Source organism: Dipodomys merriami, unplaced genomic scaffold, assembly GCF_024711535.1.
Source record: "Dipodomys merriami isolate MVZ:Mamm:240054 unplaced genomic scaffold, mDipMer1.0.p SCAF_90, whole genome shotgun sequence".
Lineage (NCBI taxonomy): Eukaryota > Metazoa > Chordata > Mammalia > Rodentia > Heteromyidae > Dipodomys > Dipodomys merriami.
The window spans coordinates 669,304-691,821 of NW_027206513.1; the positions used below are offsets into that span (position 1 = coordinate 669,304).

Genomic DNA, 22,518 nt, shown 5'->3' on the forward strand with positions numbered 1-22,518 from the left:
GGTCACCACCTGTTTCCTGAAGAAGTGTGTTCAGGTTAATCCTTTCACCGTTCTTCTCATTATTACATAAGGAAGCATCCAGCCAGGCACTGTGGCTCAAACCTGTAATCCTAGCAAAGAGGCTGAGATCTGAAAATCGTGGTTCTAAATCAGCCTAGGCAGGAAAGTCTAGGACTCTTTTATGTCCAGTTAATCACCAAAAAGCTGGAAGTAGAGCTATGGCTCAAGTGGTAGAGAGATAGCCTTGAGTTCAAGCTCTAGGACTAGCACCAACACTCTCCTCCTCCAAACAACAATAACAACAACAAATTATCCAAGTTTACCACTGACCAAATATACTACTTTATTGATATGTGCTCCCCTCCCTCCACTTGTGAAATATTTTGGCCAGTTCTGCTTTTTAATTTTTTTTAAACTATTATAAACAATGTTGCTACAAACAGTCAACATGTATAGCAATTTTCCCCCCTTTGCAATTATGTCTCCGGGAGGAATTCCAAACAATGGGGTCACTGGGTCAAATAGCATAGTATATTTATGGTCTGGGATAAGATAGGGCTTTCCAATTCTCAGCTCCCAGGCCAGGCCTGTGATCCCCAAGGTCTATCTAAGGGTGAATGTCCACTGAAGGCCTTTAACTTTGATGCCTGAGACCAGGGTCTCAGCTTCCCAGAATGCTCTCTGGCTCCTGCTGGGCTGCGGGCTGCCAGGCAGGCACAAGGGCAGGGAATGGAGGAAACTGTGGAAATGGGGAGGGGAGTAGGGCTAGGAGCCCTATTATGTGTTCAGATCACTTCCCCTCCGGTTCCTGTACCCCTACAAGGGTCTCTGGGTCTGGAGTCCCACCTCTTCTCATAAAGCTCTTCCTGTAGTCTCAAAGTGGGTTTTCAGCTGTGTTTAAAAGGAAGGTGTTAGGGATCTCAATAGTCCAGTTGCTAAGTGCATACGATCATATATAATGAAGCATATCAACATGAACTACAAGAATTGGAAATAAGAGCTTCTTACTATGTCCTGTATGCAGTTTTTTTTCTGTTTTAGTTTTCCATACTCTTTGTCTTGTATGTAAGTATATTCTATCTGCAGAAGGAAAAGGGAATCACAGAATCTGTAAGACAAATGATGATATAATGTAACAATGATACTCACTAGACACTAAGTGGGAAATGAACTATACGATTTGGTGCAGGAGAGGTGTGGGGGAGAGGGAAAGTAGGAGAAACAAGGGAAGGGGTAACATGTTTGACAAGAAATGTACTCATTACTTTACTTATGTAACTGTACTCCCCCTTACCTTTACAATAAAGATGTAAAAAAAAAAAATAAAAGGGAGGTATTAGGTCCTCCCCCTCCCTCCCAGGAAAAATGGCCCCTTCCTCATTGTCCTTCCTTGGTGCACACATGGCCCCTTCCTTAGAAGCCCCTGCCCAGCATTCGTAACCTAGGTAACTGGTGCATGGTGGGGGGCAGTGGGAGGTCCCCTGGGCTCTGATCTTCACTGCTGCCACACTTCCTTCCCACCTTCTCCCTATATATCAATCTCCATCATTAGTTCCAGCCCTTGTTTTGGCTTTGGCCCCCTTGCAGCCTGTCCCTTGTCCCTTTCCCCTCTTTCCTTTCCCTCTCCCTTCCCCTGCATCATTTGCACCCGCTGCATGCCTCTATTTTGTGCAGGCGGGCAGTATATTCCCCCCTCAATAAACTCTTTTCTGCCTGGACCATGTGATGGTCTCCTTTCAGCTGAACCTTACAGGAGGAGACCCCAGGTTTCAGCCTGTCCCCCACTTCTTTCCTCTAGGCACATGGTGGGGAGGGCTCTATCTGGGGAGAAGCAACTCTGGAAACTAGAGGCTGAGCAAAGGGCTTTATCACTGCAAACAGGGGTCCTGGCTGTCTTCCCTTCACTTCCTGGGCCCCCTTCCCTATTATCAGCCCCAAGACTTGCTTGTCTAGAGCAGAGGAGAGGGGTCTCCATGTCCATAGTGTGTGTGTGTGTGTGTGTGTGTGTGTGTGTGTGTAGGGCTATTGTGCGGAGTCAATGGAGCTCCTATTGGAGGTTAAGCTGACCTTCCCAGGTGAGCACCCCCTTCCCCCGTGTTGAAGGGTCTTCTCATGGTTTGGGGTGCACTGGAAAGGCAATGCTCTGGGGGAGGGGACTGTTTGCTGTTGCAGCAGACAGCCGAGTAGAGGCAGTTTGGGTGTGGTCAGAGCTGGGCTTCCAGATCCTAGCTAGAGCAGGCTCTCTCTACCTCCTTCCTGGCCCTCCTGCCTTCCAGGCCTCCCATGGCAACACGTTCTGGGTTACTCAGCCTCAGCAGGGTGGGCTGAATGTGGCCACCTAGACAGAGGCCTGACTGCTGAGCCAGCTCCCCATCTAGAGCCCGGGTGGCTGGGGCATCCAGAAAGAGCCAGGATCCTGCCTCCCAGAGCAGATGTCTGCCCTTGGCCTGATGCTAGGATTTTTTGGGGGTTGAGGGTGTCTTCCCCACCTTCTTCCTCTCCTCCACCTGCTCCTCAGACTCACTCTGCTGTCACGCTGGCTGATGAAGGAAACAATGAGCAGGGGGGAGCACATGGCCGAGGCAAGACTGTGTGGGTTGTGTGATTTTTTTTTCCGGACAGGCAGACATGACAGGGAGAGGAAATTATTCTGTCTAAAATCTCAGAGATGAGTACTTCTCCAGAACTGGCAGAATGGCTGCTTCCTGCCTGCAGAGAGAGGAGACCAGGAGCAGTGGGCCATTGCAGCAGCAGGAGCCTGGCAGGCAGGCTTGCCTTAGCTTGTTTTTTTGCTGAAGGCTAGCACTCTCCCACTTGAGCCACAGCTCCACTCCACTTTTTGCTTTTTTGTTGGTGATGCTAAATGGACATATTTTCCAATAGGGTCACCTTCTCTCTAATCCAACCCTTTCCCCTCCTCTGCTTGAAGGAAAAGCATAGACAGGAGAGCTGGGTCTCTACTTCCACAACTTTGCCCAGGTCACAAACCCAAATTGCAGCCACTGTTGCTTTGGTGGCCCTTGTTTGGCTTTGCCTTCAGAAGCACAAACTCCTTGTGGGCATTTAGCTATTAGGAAGAGGTGGGCTATTTAGGGTGCACAGGACTGGGTTCAAACTCTGACTTTCTCACTGTCTGGCTCCGTAATCTGGACCAGGTCAGTGGATACCCTCACAGCCTCAGTTTTCTCATCTATTAACTTGTTAATTCCACTGTCTGCCTGCTTATGGGTCCCTCTGGATTCTTGGGAGGACTGGCAGTGGTGTCAGTGTTCTTTTATAGATGACACTGGCAAGCATATAGAGGACCTTCACATTGCAGTGGGCTTCCTGCCCACATCCTGAGTTCAAGCCCCAATACTGGCCAAAAAAGAAAGATAGAAAGAAAGAAAGGCAGGCAGGCAGGCAGGCAGGCAGTAAGGAAGGAAGGCAGGAAGGCAGGCAGGAAGGAAAGGAGACAGTTAACAACACTAGAAATGGTAGTCACTGGAGCTGTTCATAAATACTTAGGTTTATCTTAGATCCAAGGTAAGAGCCAACTTCTCTATTTACTTCAACTCAGACATGGCACATACCATCATTATAAAACACACTGGGAACTGAGATGGAATGTTACTTTAGGCAGAAGGTGGATGAGGGCATGTGTGGCTCACCATGGCTCCCTTTGCTTGTCATTGAGGTCTCTGGGCCTTCAAAGAGAAATGTTCACGTCTTCCCTTTCCAGGTAAAATAATTCAAACAGCCAGTTACCGGTGGCGTACACCTGTAATCCTACTACTCAGGAGGCTGAACTCTGAGGATTGCAGTTCAAAGCCAGCTCAGGCAGAAAGGTTCCCCTGAGACTCTTATCTCCAATAAACCACTCAAAAACTGGAAGTAGTGCTGTGGCTCAAGTGGCAGAGCACTAACTTTCAGCACAAACAGGCTCAGGGACAGTGCCTAGCCCCTGAATTCAAGCCCTGCCACAGACAAAAAACAAAAACAAAAACAAAACAAAAAATTCCAAACAGTAGAGATAAAATGTAAGTCTTCCTTTTTCCTGTTCCAACAGTACTCTACAAAAGTAGTATCTCTTATCAGTGGGTAGATGCTATAGTTGGAATGTGTGGGTCCCTCCGTATTCATATGATACAATGGAGCCCCTCCCCCCTGCCTCCAAGTGGGGGTGTTAAGAGGTGGGACCAGGGGCTACGGGTGTTGCTTAGTGGGAGGGCACTTGCTTAGCATGCATTAGGCCCTGGGTTTTATCCCCAGTACCTCAAAAGTATTTATAAATATATGTGCACATAAATACATCACTCACAGAGTTTTATTAGAAAAATGGGACCATGTTATACTCATTTTCATGAAATTCAGATTGTTGACACTGCCCAGCTTTATCTGTACCTGCCAACCAGGTAATATACCGGGGAGAGAATTAGCGCAGGAGAGCAGGGACCATTTAGAGCCCTGTGTCTCCAGACCCTGAGGGCTGCAGTCAAGTAAGGTCTTGCACGCAGTGCTTAGCTTCAAGGACTCAAGGCAGAACTTTCCAGGCCCCTGGTGCAACCCCTTCCAAGGTTCCTAGCAGCCTGTTCAGGCAGCAGTTTCATCTTTAGGGGTTGGAGACCAGGTGAACATGTGAATGGAGCCTTTTGGTTCAGCAGAAATATGTTCCCCTGTGGCTTCCTCCCACTGGCCTGACACCTCTGTGTTAATTCCTGGGGAAGAGTGTTCTAAATGTCTTTCTGCTCTCATAGCTAACAGACAGGAGTGGGGCTCCACTGTGGGCAGGGGTAGGGATGGGGTATAACACCCTAATTCTCATGATTCCCTACAACCAGCTCTGCAGATAACTGGAGATGGGGTGGGGGTTGGGAATTCAGTGAATAAAGTCAGAGAAAGGGGCTCAGGAAGGCTGAGCCAGCCGACAATTAAAGGAGGGGGTTGAGTTTTCAATTAACAGACTCCAGCGCTAGAAGCAGATAATTAACGATTAACAGGGCTGTTAGCTGGGCTGTTGCCAGCTAGGATGGGGTGGCAGGGGGTGTGGGAGGATGGACTCTAGATTCCACTGGAATGAAATGGAATCTTGGAGCAGAGGGAACTTGAGGGCAGTTGGAGATGTTGGGAGTCAGCAGGGACACAGCACGCCCTGGGGCTGGCAGAGCTGGGGCAGTGTGACCTGACTGCCTTTGATTGACAGAGGTCTATCTGATTGCAGATGGGATGGGCTAAAAAGGCAGTTCCTAGAGTCAAGGTGCTGATAGCCCCAGAATCTGATCCTTACCAAAGTAATTCCCTACAGGTTTTCAGTTGTTTGTGGGAAGCTGGTACTGTGGGGAGAGAGTAAAGTTAACATCTTGCTCTTGGGATAGGGCTCTCCCAGTCTTCCTAGCAACTTTCTAGTCAAGTGTGGGTCCCACAAAAGCTTTCTGGGGCCAGTGTGTAACTTCCACCTGTGTCTTTCCCTGCTGGGGAGATAGGAAAGCCATTGTTCCAGAAACCACATCTGCCAGGAGCCCTAAATAACTGTGTGGAGCAGATTTCCCCTGTTGGGAGTAGGGATATCTATTGGGTATGAGAAGAGAATTTTGTTTTTGTAAGTTGTGAGCTGTTTGTTACAGTTGCATAACCCAGCCTATTGTTCTATACGAGGCTTCATCTCTCCAGGCCTTGTTCCTCATCCATAAAGAGGGTCAAATGACCTCTGTCTTAAATGATCACTGTGAGATTAAAAGAGATGATGTATAAGTTGGCTGAAAGATATTCTCAGCTCCTGGGCTCTACACCTCCCCCATCCCCCCAAAAAAAGCCAAGAATGTTGCCCTAGGCCACGGTTAAAGGCCAGTAATAGAACATCTGATTGGCCAGCACAAGCTGGCAGAACTCTTACAATGCTGAGTAGAGGTTTCAGGGTTAAGGCCATGTGAGGATGAGCAAGGTCCACCGGGTACTAGGGGCTGGGGCTTGGCTAATTCCTTTCTTTGGCTTCTCCAGGTCTCATCTGTCCACAATGTAGGGAGTAAAGGTGGAGGCTGCTACCTTTGCCCTTCCCTGGGGAAAAGCTGCTGGACCTGCAATCATTTCTCCTGGCTTTGCTGGTTTCCAAAGGCCTTCTTCTGCCTCTTAGAGGCCCCAGGCCAGAAGTGATTCTCAAGGTTCTGTCAGTAGTTATGAACTTCCCTTCTGCCTCCATGTCTTATAGCAACCTGTCTTAGCTTGTTTTCTGTTACTATAACAGGTTGCCACAGATGGACTAATTTATACAGAATAAAGGTTTACTTAGATCATGGCTCTGAAGTCTCTTGGTTACTGCAGAGTTCTAATGTGGTTGGTACAGGGGAGAGAAAGCAGTCCTGATTCAGGTCTCTCCTCTTACAAAGCCAGAGTTTCATTGGATTAGGATCTCAGCTTATGGCCTCATTCAGTGTTAATTGGCCCTAATGGTTTCATCTCCAAATTAACTGGAGAAGAAATTCATCACTCCCTGAGGCCAGATCATGCATTGTTACAGCACTGTTAGTGATAAGCTTTTATTGTAAATACATCTTTGATTTATTATTATTTTTCCCTTTAAATGTGCTGAGATGAGGGTCTTCCTCTGTCTTTCTTTCGTTCTTTCTTTTGTGTTCTCTGTCTCTGTCTCTCTCTGTCTCTCTGTCTCTCTCTCTTTCTCTTTCACTAGTGAAACTTAGGGCCTTGCTTAGCAAGCACTCAATCATTTGAGCCATACTTTCAACCCTTTTGTGCTTTAGTTTATTTTTTTTAACATAGTTTCTCCCTTGTGCTTAGGACCAGCGTTGGACTGAAATTTTCCTACTTATGCTGATAGTTGGGATTACAAGTGAGAGCCATCACATCTGGCTTAGTTTTTTAAATGAGGTTTTGTTAACTTTTTGCCTGGGCTGGCCTTGAACTTTGACCCTCCAGATCCCAAGAAGCTAGGGTTACAAGCATGAACCACTTTGACCAGACTTTGATGTGGAATATTTATCATTACAAAACTCAGTGAATTGCAGATGACCCTCCAGACATTTCCACATAGGCCAGAGAAGAAGCACTTCTTTCCTCTGGTGGCCTATTGGACCTGTGACTGGTACAAGCACATTTCATTTCCACAAGGGAACTCCTATGTCTGGTGGCATGAAGGACTGTATCATGGTTGTTGCTAACCTAGTCTTACATATTCATAAGGGGCTGTGGCATGATTGGTGCAGAAATGCTTACTTCACCACCTTTCTGGAAAGTTGTTCTGTTTACTTTAAGAGTCAGCCAGAAACACCCTCTTGTGCTGCTTCCTGATGCTGCAACATTAGCTCCAATAAAAGCTTCTGTTTAGTGGTCTTTTCTTGCCTACTTTTTGATTTTCATCATTAGTAGATTGGCTGAGCTGATAACACAAATTGAAAAGAGAAGAGAAGCAGTTACAGCAGGAATCGCATGGGAGTGACACTGACAGCTAATCAGAGAGCGGCAGCAGTGGGAACAATGGTGGAATCAATACCAAAACCCACCATAATGCAGTTGGTGGTGGCAGGAGCAGCTTTAAAGTTGGCCCAGAGCTGATTGGAGCAAGCAGGACACTGATAGTGAGATAGAACTACTGTTTTGGTAGTAAGTAGCCAGAAAGAAGAGAGATAAAGGGCCCTAGTCACTGGAAGGAAGCTGTAACCTTTACCCCTGCTCAAGTACCCTGGATCCAGACATGGGAGTAGTGGGGGTTGCAACACTTGCTACTGTGGGGCTAAAAGAGCAGCACCTACGGTCTGTTACACAAGCTGTAACTCTAGGGGGCACTACCTACTGCTGCTGTTCTTGGTCATCTGCTGCCACTACTTGCTGCAGTTTACAACTGCCAAGATGCTGTGCTACTGAGAGGGCTGAGATCTGAGGATCATGGTTCAATGCCAGCCTGGGCAGGAAAGTCTTTGAGACTCTTATCTTCCACAATCAACCCCCCTTCCCCAGCAATAAAAAGCCAGAAGTGGAGCTGTGGCTCAAGTGATAGAGTGCTAACCTTAAGCACAAAACTTCAGGGACCGCACCCAGGCCCCGAGTTCAAGACCCAGAAAGGGCACAACAAAAAGACAAAACTAGTCAAAGGCTCAGGATTATTGGAAGAGCATCATCGAGTCTATCCAGGGATTCTTATGCCAGCAGGGCAGAAGGAGCCTATTTAGCTAACTGGCAACACAAATCTTATAGTTGGATTATATTCCCACTCTTAGTACCTCCCAAGGGGGCTTTACTTTAACCTGAGTTTGAGTGATAATTTGTGTGTGTGTGTGTGTGTGTGTGTGTGTGTGTGTGTGTGTGTGTGTGTGTGTGTGTGCTCAAGGCTAACATTCTAACACATGAGCCACAGCTCTACTTCTAGCTTTTTGGTGGCTAATTGGAAACAAGAGTCTCATGGACTTTCCTGCCCAGGCTGGCTTAAAACTGCAATTGTCAGATTTTAGCCTCCTTAGTAGCTAGGATTACAGGTGTGACCCATTGGTACCTACCTGGCTTGAGTGGTAAGATTTGTACCATAGCGCAGCCTCCTCTCTCAGCTACCCCCTCATCCACTGCTTCTGTCTAAACTATCAGCTTGCTTCCTAAGCCGGTATTGCTGTCTCCACGAGAAGAAGAACAGAGACACAGCTGTAGATAGATGTGGCTGTCTCTCCTCCTGCCTTCCTTTGTTGGCCTCTTCCCTGCTGCTTCTGTTTGGTCTACAGGATCAAACCCAATTTTTTTCCCCAGCTGATCTCATTCCTCCTGATGTTTCTGATGCTGTGCACCCAAAGCCGGAGCAGCCGTTTCCTGTTCACTTTTCAAATATGAAGCCTTTTCACTCTTTTTGTACTTGGCTCCCTGCTCTGAGCTCACCTGCTTTTTGAGGCAGAATGATCCAGGTACCGCTGCTTAAATTTCTTTCAGAGCCTGTGCATATTCAGGAGCTCTCCCCACCCCCCTAGCCAAATAAAATATCATGTCCCCTACAAATCTGTCAGCCCACCACCTCTTCTTCAGGCCCTTTCTGCCCACCACAGCTGGACTCACAAATGCTTCAGGAAGCATGCCTCATTAGGAAAGAACTCAGTTCTCAGAGATTAGCAGGGATGGAGCTTGCCCTCGACCCTGTCAAAAACATCACACTTGCTGTTGCCACAACCAGAGGGTTGGCCATCAGCTGTGGGTCATGTGGGGTGCTAATCACTGGCTACCTATGGCTATTGAGTACTTCAAATGAGGTCACAAAGATGGAGGTGTGCTGTGAGTGTAAAATAAAGCATTTTCTAGAGACTTAGAATGATAACCATGTAGAATAACTTATTAATATTTAATCTTGCCAGGGACCAGTGGCACATGCCTGTAATACTAGCCACTTGTGAGGCTAATATCTAAGGATCATGGTTCAAAGCCAGCTCGGGCAACACAGTCCTTGAGATTCTTTTCTTTTTTTTTATTGTTAAGATGTTGTACAGAAGGGTTACAGTTACATGAGTAAGGCAATGAGTACATTACTTGTCCATCATTGTTAACCCTTCCCTTCCTTGTTGTTGTCCCACTATCCCTTCCCTCCCCTACCTCCCACACTCTTAAGCCCTCACCCAAAATGTACTCTTTTTAAAAATTTCTTTTTGGTTGGTCGTGGGGCTTAAACTCTGGGCTGTCCCTGAGCAATATCAGCTCAAGGCTAGTGCTCTACCACTTTGAGCCACAGTGCCACTCCATTTGTTTGTTTGTTTGTTTATTTATTTGTCAGTCATGGGGCTTGAACTCCAGGCCTGGGCGCTGTCCCTCAGCTTTTCAGCCCAAGGTAAGCACTTTACCACTTGAGCCACAGTGCCACTTCTGGTTTTCTGGTGGATTATTGGAGATAAGAGACTCACGGACTTTCTTTGCCTGGCTGGCTTTGAACCTTGATCCTCAGATCTCAGCCACCTGAGCAGCTAGGATTATACGTGTGAGCTACTGGCACCCAGCTTTACTTCCAGATTTTTGAGGGTTAAAGAGATAAGAATCTTGCCAGGTGCTGGTGGCTCAAGTCTGTAATCCTAGCTACTCAGGAGGCTGAAATCTGAGGATCACGGTTCAAAGCCAGCCCGGGCAGGCAAGTCTGTAAGACTCTTATCTCCAATAAATCACCAGAAAACCAGAGTGGCGCTGTGGCTCAAGTGGTAGAGTGCTAGCCTTGAACTGAAGAGCTGAGGAACAGAGCCCAGACCCAGAGTTCAAGCCCCATGATCAACAACAACAAAAATCTGGAAGTAGAGCTGTGGCTCAAGTGAGAGAGTGCTAGCCTTGAGCACAAAAGCTCAGGAATAGCCCCCAGGCCCTGAGTTCAAGCCCCAGGACTAGCATACACACACACACACACACACACACACACACACACACACACACACACACACACAATATTTCAGTCCTGACTTCATGTTGAAATGATAGCATTCTGAATATATTGGGTTATATGTGACTGAAATGAATTTTACCTAAGTTAGGATGATAAAAAAATGTATCTAGAAGAAATTCAAGGTTATAAATGCAGAGCACAAAGGAGTGTCCTGTTGCCCTAAGTTGCTCTAGGTCCCTCATTCCTTCTGCTGGGTATTACTTTCCTATTGCTGCTATAACAACTCACCAAGTCAGTGGCTTAAGATGTCCTACATTTATTATCTTATAGCCCTGGAAGTCAGAAGCCTGACTTGAGTGTCACCAGGGCTCTTTCTTTGTCGAATTGTAGAAAAAAAATCTGTTACTTTCCAGCTTCTCTGAGTTTACTGAATCCCTTGGTACATGACCCCTTCTAACTCCAAACTAGCAATGACAGTAAGTCTGGCTCCCACCATAAGCTAAACCCTCCCCCTCCCTCCCCTGCCTTCCTCTTCCTCTTAAAAGGACTCTCAGGGTTTCCTTAGGCCCCATCTGGGTAATTAAGCATAATGCAGCCATTTTTTGTGTGTATGTGTGTGCCAGTGCTGGGGCTTGAATCAGGGCCTGGGTACTGTCCCTTAATTTTTTCACAAAAGGCTGACCCTCTACCAATTGAACCATAGCTCTACTTTTCTGACTTTTTTTTGCTGGTTAATTGGAGATAAGAGTCTCTCGGACTTTCCTGCCTGGGCTGTCTTTGAACTAGATCCTCAGATCTCAGCCTCCCAAGTCATTAGGATTACAGGTGTGAACCACCTGTGCCCAGCCATTCTAGCAACTTGAATTTTCTCTTGCTAACTAACCTGCTATAGTCACAGGTTCAAGGAGTAGGATGGGCGATCTTTGGGCCCATTATTTGCTCCCTGTTGCATGCCAGTACCCTGCTTATCTGTTTGTTGTCCTGTTTAGTCACTGCTGCTTTTCCCCTCCATTCCTTTATAGCCCCTGATACCTGTGTGAGGATCATGTGATCCCAAGGAAGGTGACTGCACCAGAAGGGAATCTGGAGAAAATAGCATGAGATTGGATGGAGCCAATCAGATTGCCCTCCTTCACTCCCTACACAGCACACAAGATTAATTTGGTCAGAAGAAGCCTGGTGACTAAAACCAGCCAATCAGAGCAAGCCTCAAGACTTGCCTGAAATCCTGAAATAAGAGAGCTCCCTCTAGGGTTGAGGCAAAGCCCAGACAGAAGCTTTGGAAACAGCTGTAGCCATTTTTGTTGTAGAAGGAAAGTGAGCCTGAAATGCAATTTTCTTGCAGAGAAATTGCAATGAATGATTTGCAGAGAAATAGAAATAAAACCACCTACAGAGAAAATATTGCAAGGAAATAGTTCCATATCAAACTTGTGGCTCAGTCAATGGCCATGTTCCTCTCTGGCTCTGACTTTTCTGTTTGATGAATTCACAAATTTCTTGTATTGACCAAGCTATTTCAATTGGATTATCTGCTATTTGTAAAGATTTGAGATAACTTGGAATGAGGTGACAGTAATATTTCATAAGGACACAGAAGAATACCTATGGCCAGATTGAATACCTTTGGCCGGGTCAAGAACTAGACATCAGGATTTGCTGGGCACTGGATGACATTTCCCAGAACATTGAATCAAGAATCCTGAGATGCTAGAAACTGGTTACCCAAGGAATATCGGAACTTCAGAGCTGAACCAGAGAGTAAGAATAGGTAGACAGGGCTGGGAAGTTGGCTCAGTGGTAGAGCACTTGCCTTGCATGCCTGAGGCCCTGGGTTCGATTCCTCAGCACCACATAAGCAAAAAGAAAAAAGCCGGAAGTGGCGCTGTGGCTCAAGTGATAGAGCGCTAGCCTTGAGCTGAAGAGCTGAGGGACAGCGCCCAGGCCCAGAGTTCAGGCCCCACGACCGGACCCCCCCTCCAAAAAAAAAAAAAAAAAGAATAGGTAGACAGGGAAGGCTGGGAAGGACAGCAGAGCAGGGAACAAGAAGAATAGCTTCTCTTGGTTCCCACATCCAGTACTCTCCCTCGGGGGGGTCAAGTTCTACCTACAGAATCTGAATGACTCTCCACTCTTCTCTTGTTTCCCTATAGAGAATGGAATGGCCTCCTTCCCTCTCTAGTCAACAAGGCTGGAACCAGCTGTTCTTCTCTGCCTCATCCCATACATATTTGAGGGTACTCCAGTGTGGTCCTCAACTGTTTCCCCAAGACCTTGCATCCCTGGATGGCACTACTGCAGGTAAAGGAACCTTTAAGAGGTGGGGAAAGGTGGGAGGGCTTTGGGTCATTTGAGGGTGTGTCCTTGGAGAGGATTGTAGAACCCTGGCTCTTCCTTTTCGCTTTGTCTTGTCCGGGCTGTGAGGTGAGCTGCTGTGCTGTACTGCATACCATGTGGGTTACCATCATGCTTTCCCCACAATGGAAGATTAAAAGCAGAGTCTTCTTGACCCTGGACCAGCCCATCCAAATCTGTGAGCCAAAGAAACCTCTATCAAGATGAGGAGCTCAGGTACTGTTATAGAAATGGGGCACTGACCGATACAAGAGTTATTGGCCACCTGACCTTTGGGCCCCTGACCCATGTTCCAAGCTGCCTCTCTTTAGGTCAAGAGATGGGGAAGCCAAGGCTGGAGGCAGAACGGAGCTTCTCAGGACTATGACAGGCAGCAGGAAAGAAGCAGTGCTGGGTTGAGTCCCAGATGTGTTGACTCCAAACATGGTGGCCTAGCTATTACCAGCTTTTCGCTCCTTCAAAGCCAAGGCTGGCACACAATCCTTAAGCCAATAAGGGGTCCTCTGATTGAGGGTCTGGGGTGGCTACTGCTTTCCTGTTGAACCCAGTGGCACCTCCCCTTTCTCTTGTTCTACCCTGAGGCATGAAGCTCTGTAGATGGTGGCCACCTTGCAATCATGAGGATGAAAGCCAAGCTTGCAGAGTAGGGAGCGGAAAGGATACTGTCTGTTTTCTGACAGCCTCACCTCAACCCTGGCAGTTTCATCATTTTTGGCCTTTTGATTTATGACTTCTCACAACTCAAGGGAAAAAAGACTAGTTAAAATACTGTTAAGGTGTCTGTGTTTTTTTTTGTTGTTTGTAATTGTAACTGACCCTTATCTGTGTCCTTTGTGACTGCCCATGGGTAGCGTTTTCTGTAGAGAATGGGAAAGTCTTTTGAATCTCCCGTTAGTGCCCAGGCTCCAGTTTCTTCTCAGGCCTGCAAGAACAGATGGGGATCCAGAGGAACCTGGTCTTTCTTAGTACCCTGGTGGGTGATTTTAGGAGCTTTCCTCTATCAGAGTGGATGAGAGCCCAGAGAAGGATGGCACTGAAAAGGAAGGTTTGACTACAAATAGAAATAAAGAATTTGGGCTTCTTTGAATAGTTTACTATTCGTATGTACTCTTCCATTTGGGGCTTTACTGTCTCTATCCTATGCCCTTGCCCTCAGCATGTATCTCTATCTTGCAGTTGCATCAGTGAAATGCCCTCCACCCAGACTCAGCTTAACCCTGTCCTTTACAAAGAAAAGAGAACTCTCCCTGGGGCTCCCCTCTGGCTTTGCCTTGGTCTGCATTCCTGCTCTCTGCCCAGACCTAAACTCTGCCCTGCTATGCATTATCTTCAGTGACCAGCTGCCCATGTGAAATACCTCACACCTCTAGTACCATGACTGTATAAAGATGCCCCTGAACAAAGACAGGTGCCATTTCTTCCTCTCCCATGAAGGAGGTGGCCTTGTCAGCCCCAGCTGACAATAAACCTCTTTGCTGTACATTATTACTGTGTCTGTGTGGTCTTCTGGGATGGGTGCTTTTGATGGTGCCATGTCTCAGATCAAGGCTGTCCGCATGATTTTGCTCTCCCAACTGGGAATTTGAGTGGCTCTGAGGACCTTGTGCTAGTCTCAGGCCTACCCAGAGGTCCTCTGAGGTAACTTTCTCCCAACCCAGTGCTCTTTGTATATCTACCAGTGATTGATTTGCCCTCCTTTCCAGGTGAGTGACTATTTTCCCCAGCTGAGGCTTGGAGTCCAAAAATCTTGGCACCAACTTCTGAGCCCCGTCCCCAGGCTTAGGCCACCTGGCCAGATAGGCCAAGGGACTCAGTAATTGTGGGTGACAATCCCTCTTTCTGCCTCTTCCCTCCATGTTAGCTAACCAGAATACCTCTGGGGCTCTAGTGTCAGCTCTGTTGGTCACTAATCATGGGAGGGACACAGTCTACCTCAGGACACAACCTAAAACTGCTCAATTTTGAGCCCTCTCTTAACCTCATAAATGTATACACTTATGAAATAAAATTTGTCCCCAGTATTCACTGGATAATAACTCCATGTGGCCCCAGCATGAGACACTGGACCCCTAATATTTTATGGGACTTACATAATTTCTGTGAGCACTCAGGCAAATGGAAAAAGTTGTCTATGTATGGGCTCCCCCTCTCATTTAACATTGGAATTCCAGACAAGGTGCATGGCTGATTTTCCTTTCTTTTTCTTTTTTTCTTTTCTTTCTTTTTTTTTTTGGGGGGGGGGAGCGGGGACCGGTTGTGGGGCCTGAACTCTGGGCCTAGGCACTGTCCCTCAGCTCTTCAGTTCAAGGCTAGCGCTCTACCACTTGAGCCACAGCGCCACTTCCGGCTTTTTTCTTTTTGCTTATGTTAATTGAACCCAGGGCCTCAGGCATGCAAGGCAAGCGCTCTACCACTGAGCCACCTTCCCAGCCCCATCTTTTTCTTTTTTTTTCCTTTCAAAAAAACCTAAGTGTGCCTTAAAACTTTTGTGCACAGTGTATGTGTGTAAACATGTTCAAAGTAATCTCATTGCAAAAGTGTGTATGTAAACATGTTCAAAGTAATCTCATTGTAATACATAAAAAACTCATTATCCTATAAAAATTATTTGCTTTTTGACTACAATTATAACTAATTTGAACCCTGTATTAAAGGAATTATTAAAAGTGCTGCTTGTTAAAAGGAAAAATCTCTAACAATGGAAGTAGTAAAAGAAATGAGACAAAGCCCTGCTCCTATCCAGCTGTGATAAAGAAAACCAGTAAGGAGCTGGGCACTGATGGCTCACACCTGTAATCCTAGCTACTCAGGAGGCTGAGATCTGAAGATCATGGTTTAAAGCCAGCCCGGGCAGGAAAGTCCGTGAGGCTCTTATCTCCAATAAACCACCAGAAAACTGGAAGTGTTGCTGTGGCTAATGTGGTAGAGCGCTAGCCTTGAGCTGAAGAGGGAAAGAGGCTCAAAGTTCAAGCCCCACAACTGCCCCCCCCAAAAAAAAAGCCATCAGTAAGGAGTAATGTAAAGAAAAAGGATATTTAGGGAAAAAAAAGCCTTAGAAAGGGAAATTGAAAAAAAAATATAAGAAAGGATTTGGCAAGTAAAAATTGTGTTATAAACTCCAATAGGTTTGAATATGTAGCAGATAGTATGAGTATATCTTAAAAGATAGAGCTTATGAGTAAAATTGGTATGTATTTAAGTTGACTGTGATTTAAATAAGGTCAAAATTAATACACTGATGTAAAACCAGCATCTCATTCTTTATGTTCATGTATGCTATTAAGTTTGTCAAGGTTTTTTTTTTTTTTTTTTTTTTTTGTCGGTCATGGGACTTGAACTCTGGGCCTGGGCGCTGTCCCTCAGCTCTTCAGCTCAAGGCGAGCGCTCTACCACTTGAGCTACAGCACCACTTCTGGTTTTCTGGTGGTTTTATTGGAGATAGGAGTCTCACGGTCTCTCCTGCCTGGGCTGGCTTTGAACCGCGATCCTCAGATCTCAGCCTCCTGAGTAGCTAGGATTACAGGTGTGAGCCACCAGCGCCCGGCTAAGTTTGTCAAGTTTTTAATGTGTGTTTTCCAAGTATGTAAGCCACCTTACATACAGAGCTGACAATGGTTTATTTCAATTTTCAGTATTATCCTAAAATACTATATTCAGTGAAGCAGTTGCTATTTTAGAACTCTCATCATGTCCACTGATTTGTTATTGCATATTTTACCCTCTGCAGTATTTAGCCAGATTCACAGAACTCTGACAAGTTTTTGTTGGTCAATTCTTAACAAGTTACAGGTAAGCTCTGCTTATTATTTCTATTCGTCTCCTTGTTGCTTTAATTGGAAATAAAAAGTTGTCTGTTTTTTTTTTGTTTTTTTTTTTTTTTTGTAGCAATGACTCTTTTGATCTGAGGATTGCACTTCAAAACCATCCTGGGCAGAAAAATCCCTCTGAGACTCCATCTTTCAATTAACCAGCAAAGAGCCAGGCTGGAAGCTTGGCTCAAGAGACACTTATCTCTAATTAACCAGCCAAATGCTGGAAGTGGCACTGTGGCTAAAGTGGTAGAGAACTAATCTTGAGCAGAAGCACTCAGGGTCAGTGCCCAGGCCTTGAATTCAAACCCTATGACTGACAAAAAGAGATGTCAACTGGGACAAGCCATTCCAGCAATGAGCAGACCTCTGGGACAAAACCAGTCCTGGTGACAAGGAACCATAGAGAGGAGTAAGAGGAGATGAGGTCACATCCTAAATGGAGCCACTTTGTGCCTTACCTTTCAAAATTAACCAGAGCCGGGAGTTCAAGAGAAATAGTTAACAAGCTTGCCCATCTAATATCCATACCTGTAGACCTTCTAATTGGATAGAAACTTACATTCTTGTCTTTGTTATCTGCTATTTGTGATTATAGTAAGTCTTAGACTCAGGACAGTTTGCCTTGGAACCTTCCTGGGTGCCTTCTACTTCTATAATCCGGACATCTAGCAAGCCCTCTTACTGGACCCTTAACTACTCCAATCCAGCCCTAGTCTCTGACTGGTTATTCTCATGCTTTCTCCTACCCAGTTGCCAGAAACCCTAGACACTCCCTAGTCCAGTTATATGGAAATTCCTCTTCCCTGTAATGGGTCAGAACTGAGCTTATGCTCCAAATGGAATTTTTCTGGCTTGTGACCAGGGTGTGTTCTCCTGTGTCATTCATGCTAACTGGGCCCACCACCTTGTCAGCCTTTTGCCTTATATCACCTTTTCAAAAGTTTCTCTTAATAGTCCTCACTCAGGACACCACCTGGGAACAAGTCAAGGCCATCCTATTACTACAGGCAACTGGAGGCTTCACTTACACTGCCCTGCCTAGATCAGACCTGGACCCTGAAGACCTCAGCCCCAGTGACTCCTTGACACCCCCATGTCAACAAGAAGTAGCCAAAAAAGACCACAATGCCTGGTGATCCTAAGATAAAGCTGAAAGATAAAGCTGAATAAGTCTAACTTTCACCTCCAGGATATGGGGAGTCAGGTGCCATGCTATATCTTCAAGAGAAGGCATCCTCCATTTCTTCCCTGTGCACCACCAACATTTTTGTTAAATCAGTTATCATCCCCCCCCCCCCCCGTAATGATGTTTATTCTATATGGGGCCTAATACCTCCTCTCCTTGCATTGTAACCTCAGTTCCTCAGTACACACTGTACACTTTCACTGAATTTTAGGTGTTGGCTGATAAAGACCTCCTTCGAATTTCAAGTGGATAGAAGCAGCCCTCCTCCTTCCTCTTTTGGTAGGAATAAGCCTAGTAACTATGATAAGCCTAGTAACTATGATAGGAATAGCCTCAGGAGGTCTATATCACTCAATTACTTCCAACAACCAGGTACGTGTAATAGTACAGGCTAATGCCAAGGAGACTATGGTGGCCCTTAACCTGCTGCAGACTCAGATAAACTCTTTGCAGATGTGGCTCTAGATTTTTAAATGCCTTTTCTTGGGAGAGAAAGGAAAGGGCCCTAGATTTTTTTAATGCCTTTTCTTGGGAGAGAGTATTGTTACTATATTAACATGACTGGCAGAGTAGTACAAAGCATAAAAAATATTAAAAATATCCACAAGCCTAAAGAGCTATCAGGAATCTCAAGCCTTTTATAGCCCTTCCTGGGAATCAATCACTCCCTGGCTTATGCCTCATTTGGGTCTGCTGACAACAATTTTTTGTCTTTTACTAATTGTGCCTTGCATTTTAGGTACCTACAAAATATTCTCACGGAAAGGATGAGGAAATGTACCAAGCAAACTGTCAATCAAATACTTCTTGGATAATACCTGGTTGAGCAACAATTTAGGGACCCCTATTGACTACTTTGCCCCTTCTCAGCAAGAAGTAGCTCCACAAAAAAACATCCCTGCCCACATCCCCTAGCCTTTGTACCTATTAAACAACAAAGGGGGGAATATTAGTATGTCCTCTTAAATTTGGGGCTTTACAGTCTCCATCCTAGGCCCTCAGCATGTATCTCTGTCTTCTCAACTGCATCAGTGGAATGAGCTCCACCCAGACGTGAACACTACCCTGCCCTTCACAAAGTAAAGGGAACTCTTCCTGGGGGCTCCTGCCATATTCCCACTCTGCTTAGACCTAAAGTCTGCCCTACCTATGTGCTATCTTCAATGACCAGCTGTGCCCACAGAGTACTTCCTGCTTCTAGTCTCTTGACTGTATAACAATGCCCCTGAACAAAGACAGGTACCATTTCTCCCTCTCTAGTGAGGGAGGTAGTCTTGTCAGCTCTGGATGACAATAAACCCCTTTGCTGTACATGACTGTGTCTATGTGGGCTTCTGGGATGGGTGCTTTCATTTACTAGCCAGGGGTCAGTGGCTCATGCCTGTAATTTCGGCTACTCAGGAGATTGTGATCTGAGAATTAGAAAGGCTATGAGATTCTTATCTCCAATGAACCAGCAAAAGGCCAGAAGTGGGAATGTAGTTCAAGAAGTAGAGCACTAATATTGAGCAAAAAAAGCTACGTGACAGTACTCAGGCTCTGAGTTTCAGTCCCAATAAAGGCGCACGCGCGTGTATGCACACACACACACACACACAAATTCCCCTGCCCCACCCCCCCCCACAACAACAACCGGCTCGGCACTAGTGGCTTATGTCTGTAATCCTAGATACTCAGGAAGTCAAGATCTGAGGATTGTGGTTCAAAACCAGTTTGGGAAGGAAAGTCCCTGAGACTCTTATCTCCAATTAACCACCAGAAAATTGGAAGTGGCGCTGTGGCTCAATGTGGTAGAGTGCTAGCCTTGAGCAGAAAAGCTGAGGGATAGCTCCTAGGCTCTGAGTTCATGCCCCACAATTAACAAAAACAACAACAAAACCCAGTAAAACACTTTCTTTATACAACAAACTTATGTGGTTCCAGAATTGCCTCACAGCCCAATAAAGTCAAATCACAGGCTTGGCAAGTGTCAGGTTTACTTGATAGTTTCCTGATTGTTGCAAAATGGATGTCATAGTACTAAGCATTACATCCTTACTTAATGATGGACTGGAAAGAGACAGAGGGAGAAGGAGGCTTTCCACATAGAGGAAAATCTTTCCCATACAGATCTTAGTGGAGTTCTACTTTCTCATTGCTGGGAAACTGGTCACATGGTTACCCCTTGTTTTATGAACAACTGTGCAGTCTGATCCATCCCCTGGCTGGGCACATGACCACCAAGTCAAATTGGGGCTATGTTGGCAAACAGCAAAGAGAGAATGATTGCCAAGAAAGGTGACTGACAGGGGACATATCTCATGCAGAACGAGTGAATAGTGGAGAAAGAAGGACCGGAGCCCAATCCTATCTCCACTGATATCTGGGTGGGAAGAACCTCTGTGTTCTGATGCACAGACCCTCTGGGGCATCTACTAGAGTATTAGAATCCTGTGCTACTGGAGTGGTCTGGTCTCTGCCCTCTAAGCCAGTCATGTGGACACTGGTCAAGAATAGGTGTATAATGAAGTTCTGGCTTAAACCAGACATGGCAGAGAAGCTGCTAGATGGGAAGAGAGGAAAAGTTCTCTCACACTTTAAAATAAGAATCCATGAAGAGAAAGTCTGCCAGGTGTTATGTCTGGATGTGATTCCTACAACTGTGGTAGCCATTTTGTGATTGTGAAGGAAATTGGCCTGAGAACAGAGCTGGCCCCATAAGGAGGTCAACATGGAAAGAAGCCTGGGTCCCTATTAATTTCACTGTAGCACTGAATGTCACTAACCAGCCCTGACCAGAGCCATTCAACCAGAGTCCATTCTGGGCTCCTTGACACAGGAGACACATCTGTTTTACTGTTCAAACCCCCTTGAATTCAGCTTTCTTGTGCTGAAAGCATTCTAGCCAGTTGCCCCATTTTTGCTCTGTTCCATTTCCTGTTCCAGTAACGTGCTGATGAGATGAATACCAAGCCATGGCCCCACTTGGGGGAAAAGCAACAAGACATGTCCTTTGCCCACCGGGTTGGAGCTCAGCCTCGAGTGGCTGACTGTTCATTATATAACCACACTGCCTGCCACAGCTATGAAGAGGCTGAGAGTGGTGTGTAGAAACCAGGGAGTGGAGGAGAAGTGGTTTGGGGGAGGCCTTGTGTGGGCTGCAAAAAGAAAGGCCTTTGCCACCCTTCAGAGCCATCCAGCACTCCCACTGAGTCCCTGCCCAGATCAGCACTGTCATGGGCATTCCTGACAATGGTGGCAACCACCCACCAGCTGCCTGTGGGCCGGGTGGGGGGGGGGCAGAGGGTGGCTGTTTAGTGCTGGAGGAGCATCAGCCTGGGGCTGCCAGAGGGGCTCGCAGGAGGGAATGGGCTGTTCTCCCTCCACTTGGCTCACCTGCTGTGGGAAATTGGTGCTTGGGGACATTGCTAACAATTGATTATAGACATTTGTCTCCACATGAACTCTTTCAGTGACCTAGGACCCCACGAGGCCCTCCTCACAGCCATTTATATTCCAAATGTTCTGCTCTCAAGCACAAAAATCGAACACACACACACACACACACACACACACACACACACACACACACACACACACACACAAGTGAACCAATCAAATCAACCCACCCACCACTCAGAGCCCTTGGGCCATGTTACTTCTCAGGAAAGGATGGTTGTCAGGAGAAAAACTTAGGAGTCTTCTTATGGTGTTTCCTTTTCAGAAGGAAATGTTCAGGGGACCGAATATGTCCTCCTGCCTCACCCCCCAGGGCCACCTGCTACTGGTGCCAAGTGGCAAACTGCAGACTGCCCAGAGACCCTATTGCCCACTCTGTTCGGGCTTGTCATGCCATAAAGGCAGACAAGGACTGTTTCATTGTCCGCCTCTGTGTCTTGGAGCCTTGGCTGAGCCTGGCTATGCAGGGGTCCTTATGGAGATAAGAGCCTCACTGATTTTCCTACCTGGGCTTTGATCCTCAGATCTCGCCTCCTGAGTAGCTAAGGGAGTTCTGAGCAGCTGGGATTACAGGCAATAGCCTCCAGCACCCAGCCCCTTTTTGTTCTTCTTTAATAAGGTCATTTAATTAGGTTGGAGCCACCTGGGGGTAATCTCCCTTTTGAGTAAAGTCAACTGATTAGGGACTTTAGACAGGAGCAAGCAGCTTGTGTGGTGAGCATTTGGGTGGTACTAGTAGCTTCCAGAAACAGTTCTACTCTTCTATCCAGGTTCTCAGCGGCTTGGATAGTGCCAGACCAAATTGGATGAGGGGGACTTTCCCTTAGTCCATTGAGTCAAATGGCAATCTTTCTAAGATACATTCACACAGATACTCAGAAGATTTCAACTCTCCAGGTATCATTTAATACAGTCCAAACAACACTAAATTAACCATCTCTCCTTCTCCCACCTCCCCTGGTGATCCCCAGGGGGAGGGGAAAAAGAACATCTTTCCCCAGTCAAATGCCAGGCCAAGTTCTTTTCTTCAGAGCTACAAGTTCAGCTGTTCTTTTTATTTTTACCTTGGGCTTGAACTCAGGGCCTGGGTGCTGTCCCTGAGCTCTTTTGCTCAAGGATAGTGCTCTACCATTTGAGCTACAGCACCACTTCCAGTTTTCTGGTGGTTTATTGGAGATAAGAGTCTCAGAGACTTTCCTGCCTGGGCTGGCTTTTGAACTGCAATCCTCCGATCTCAGCCTCCTGAGTAGCTAGAATTACAGGCGTGAGCCACCAGGGCCCGGCCCATTCAAGGATATTATTATCATTACCACAGGGAGGGACTTAACCTCTCTGGACTCCAGGAGGTCACTTACGTGCATCATGAAGTTCTGGGTAGTCATTTTAGCCTATGTTGAATCTGAGAC

At 46.4% G+C, this 22,518-nt stretch overlaps 1 protein-coding gene across 5 annotated transcripts in view; it reads left to right on the forward strand.

Annotated features, from left to right (window-relative positions):
- LOC138821210 (glycerol-3-phosphate acyltransferase 2, mitochondrial-like) overlaps positions 1-22,518 on the forward strand; it is a 79,273-nt gene that overhangs the window by 40,860 nt on the left and 15,895 nt on the right. For all 5 annotated transcript variants that reach the window (XM_070013312.1, XM_070013307.1, XM_070013309.1 and 2 more), the window contains exon 3: positions 12,475-12,622. In XM_070013312.1, coding sequence (XP_069869413.1) covers positions 12,475-12,622 — 148 coding nt within the window. The remainder of the gene's footprint in view (positions 1-12,474; positions 12,623-22,518) is intronic.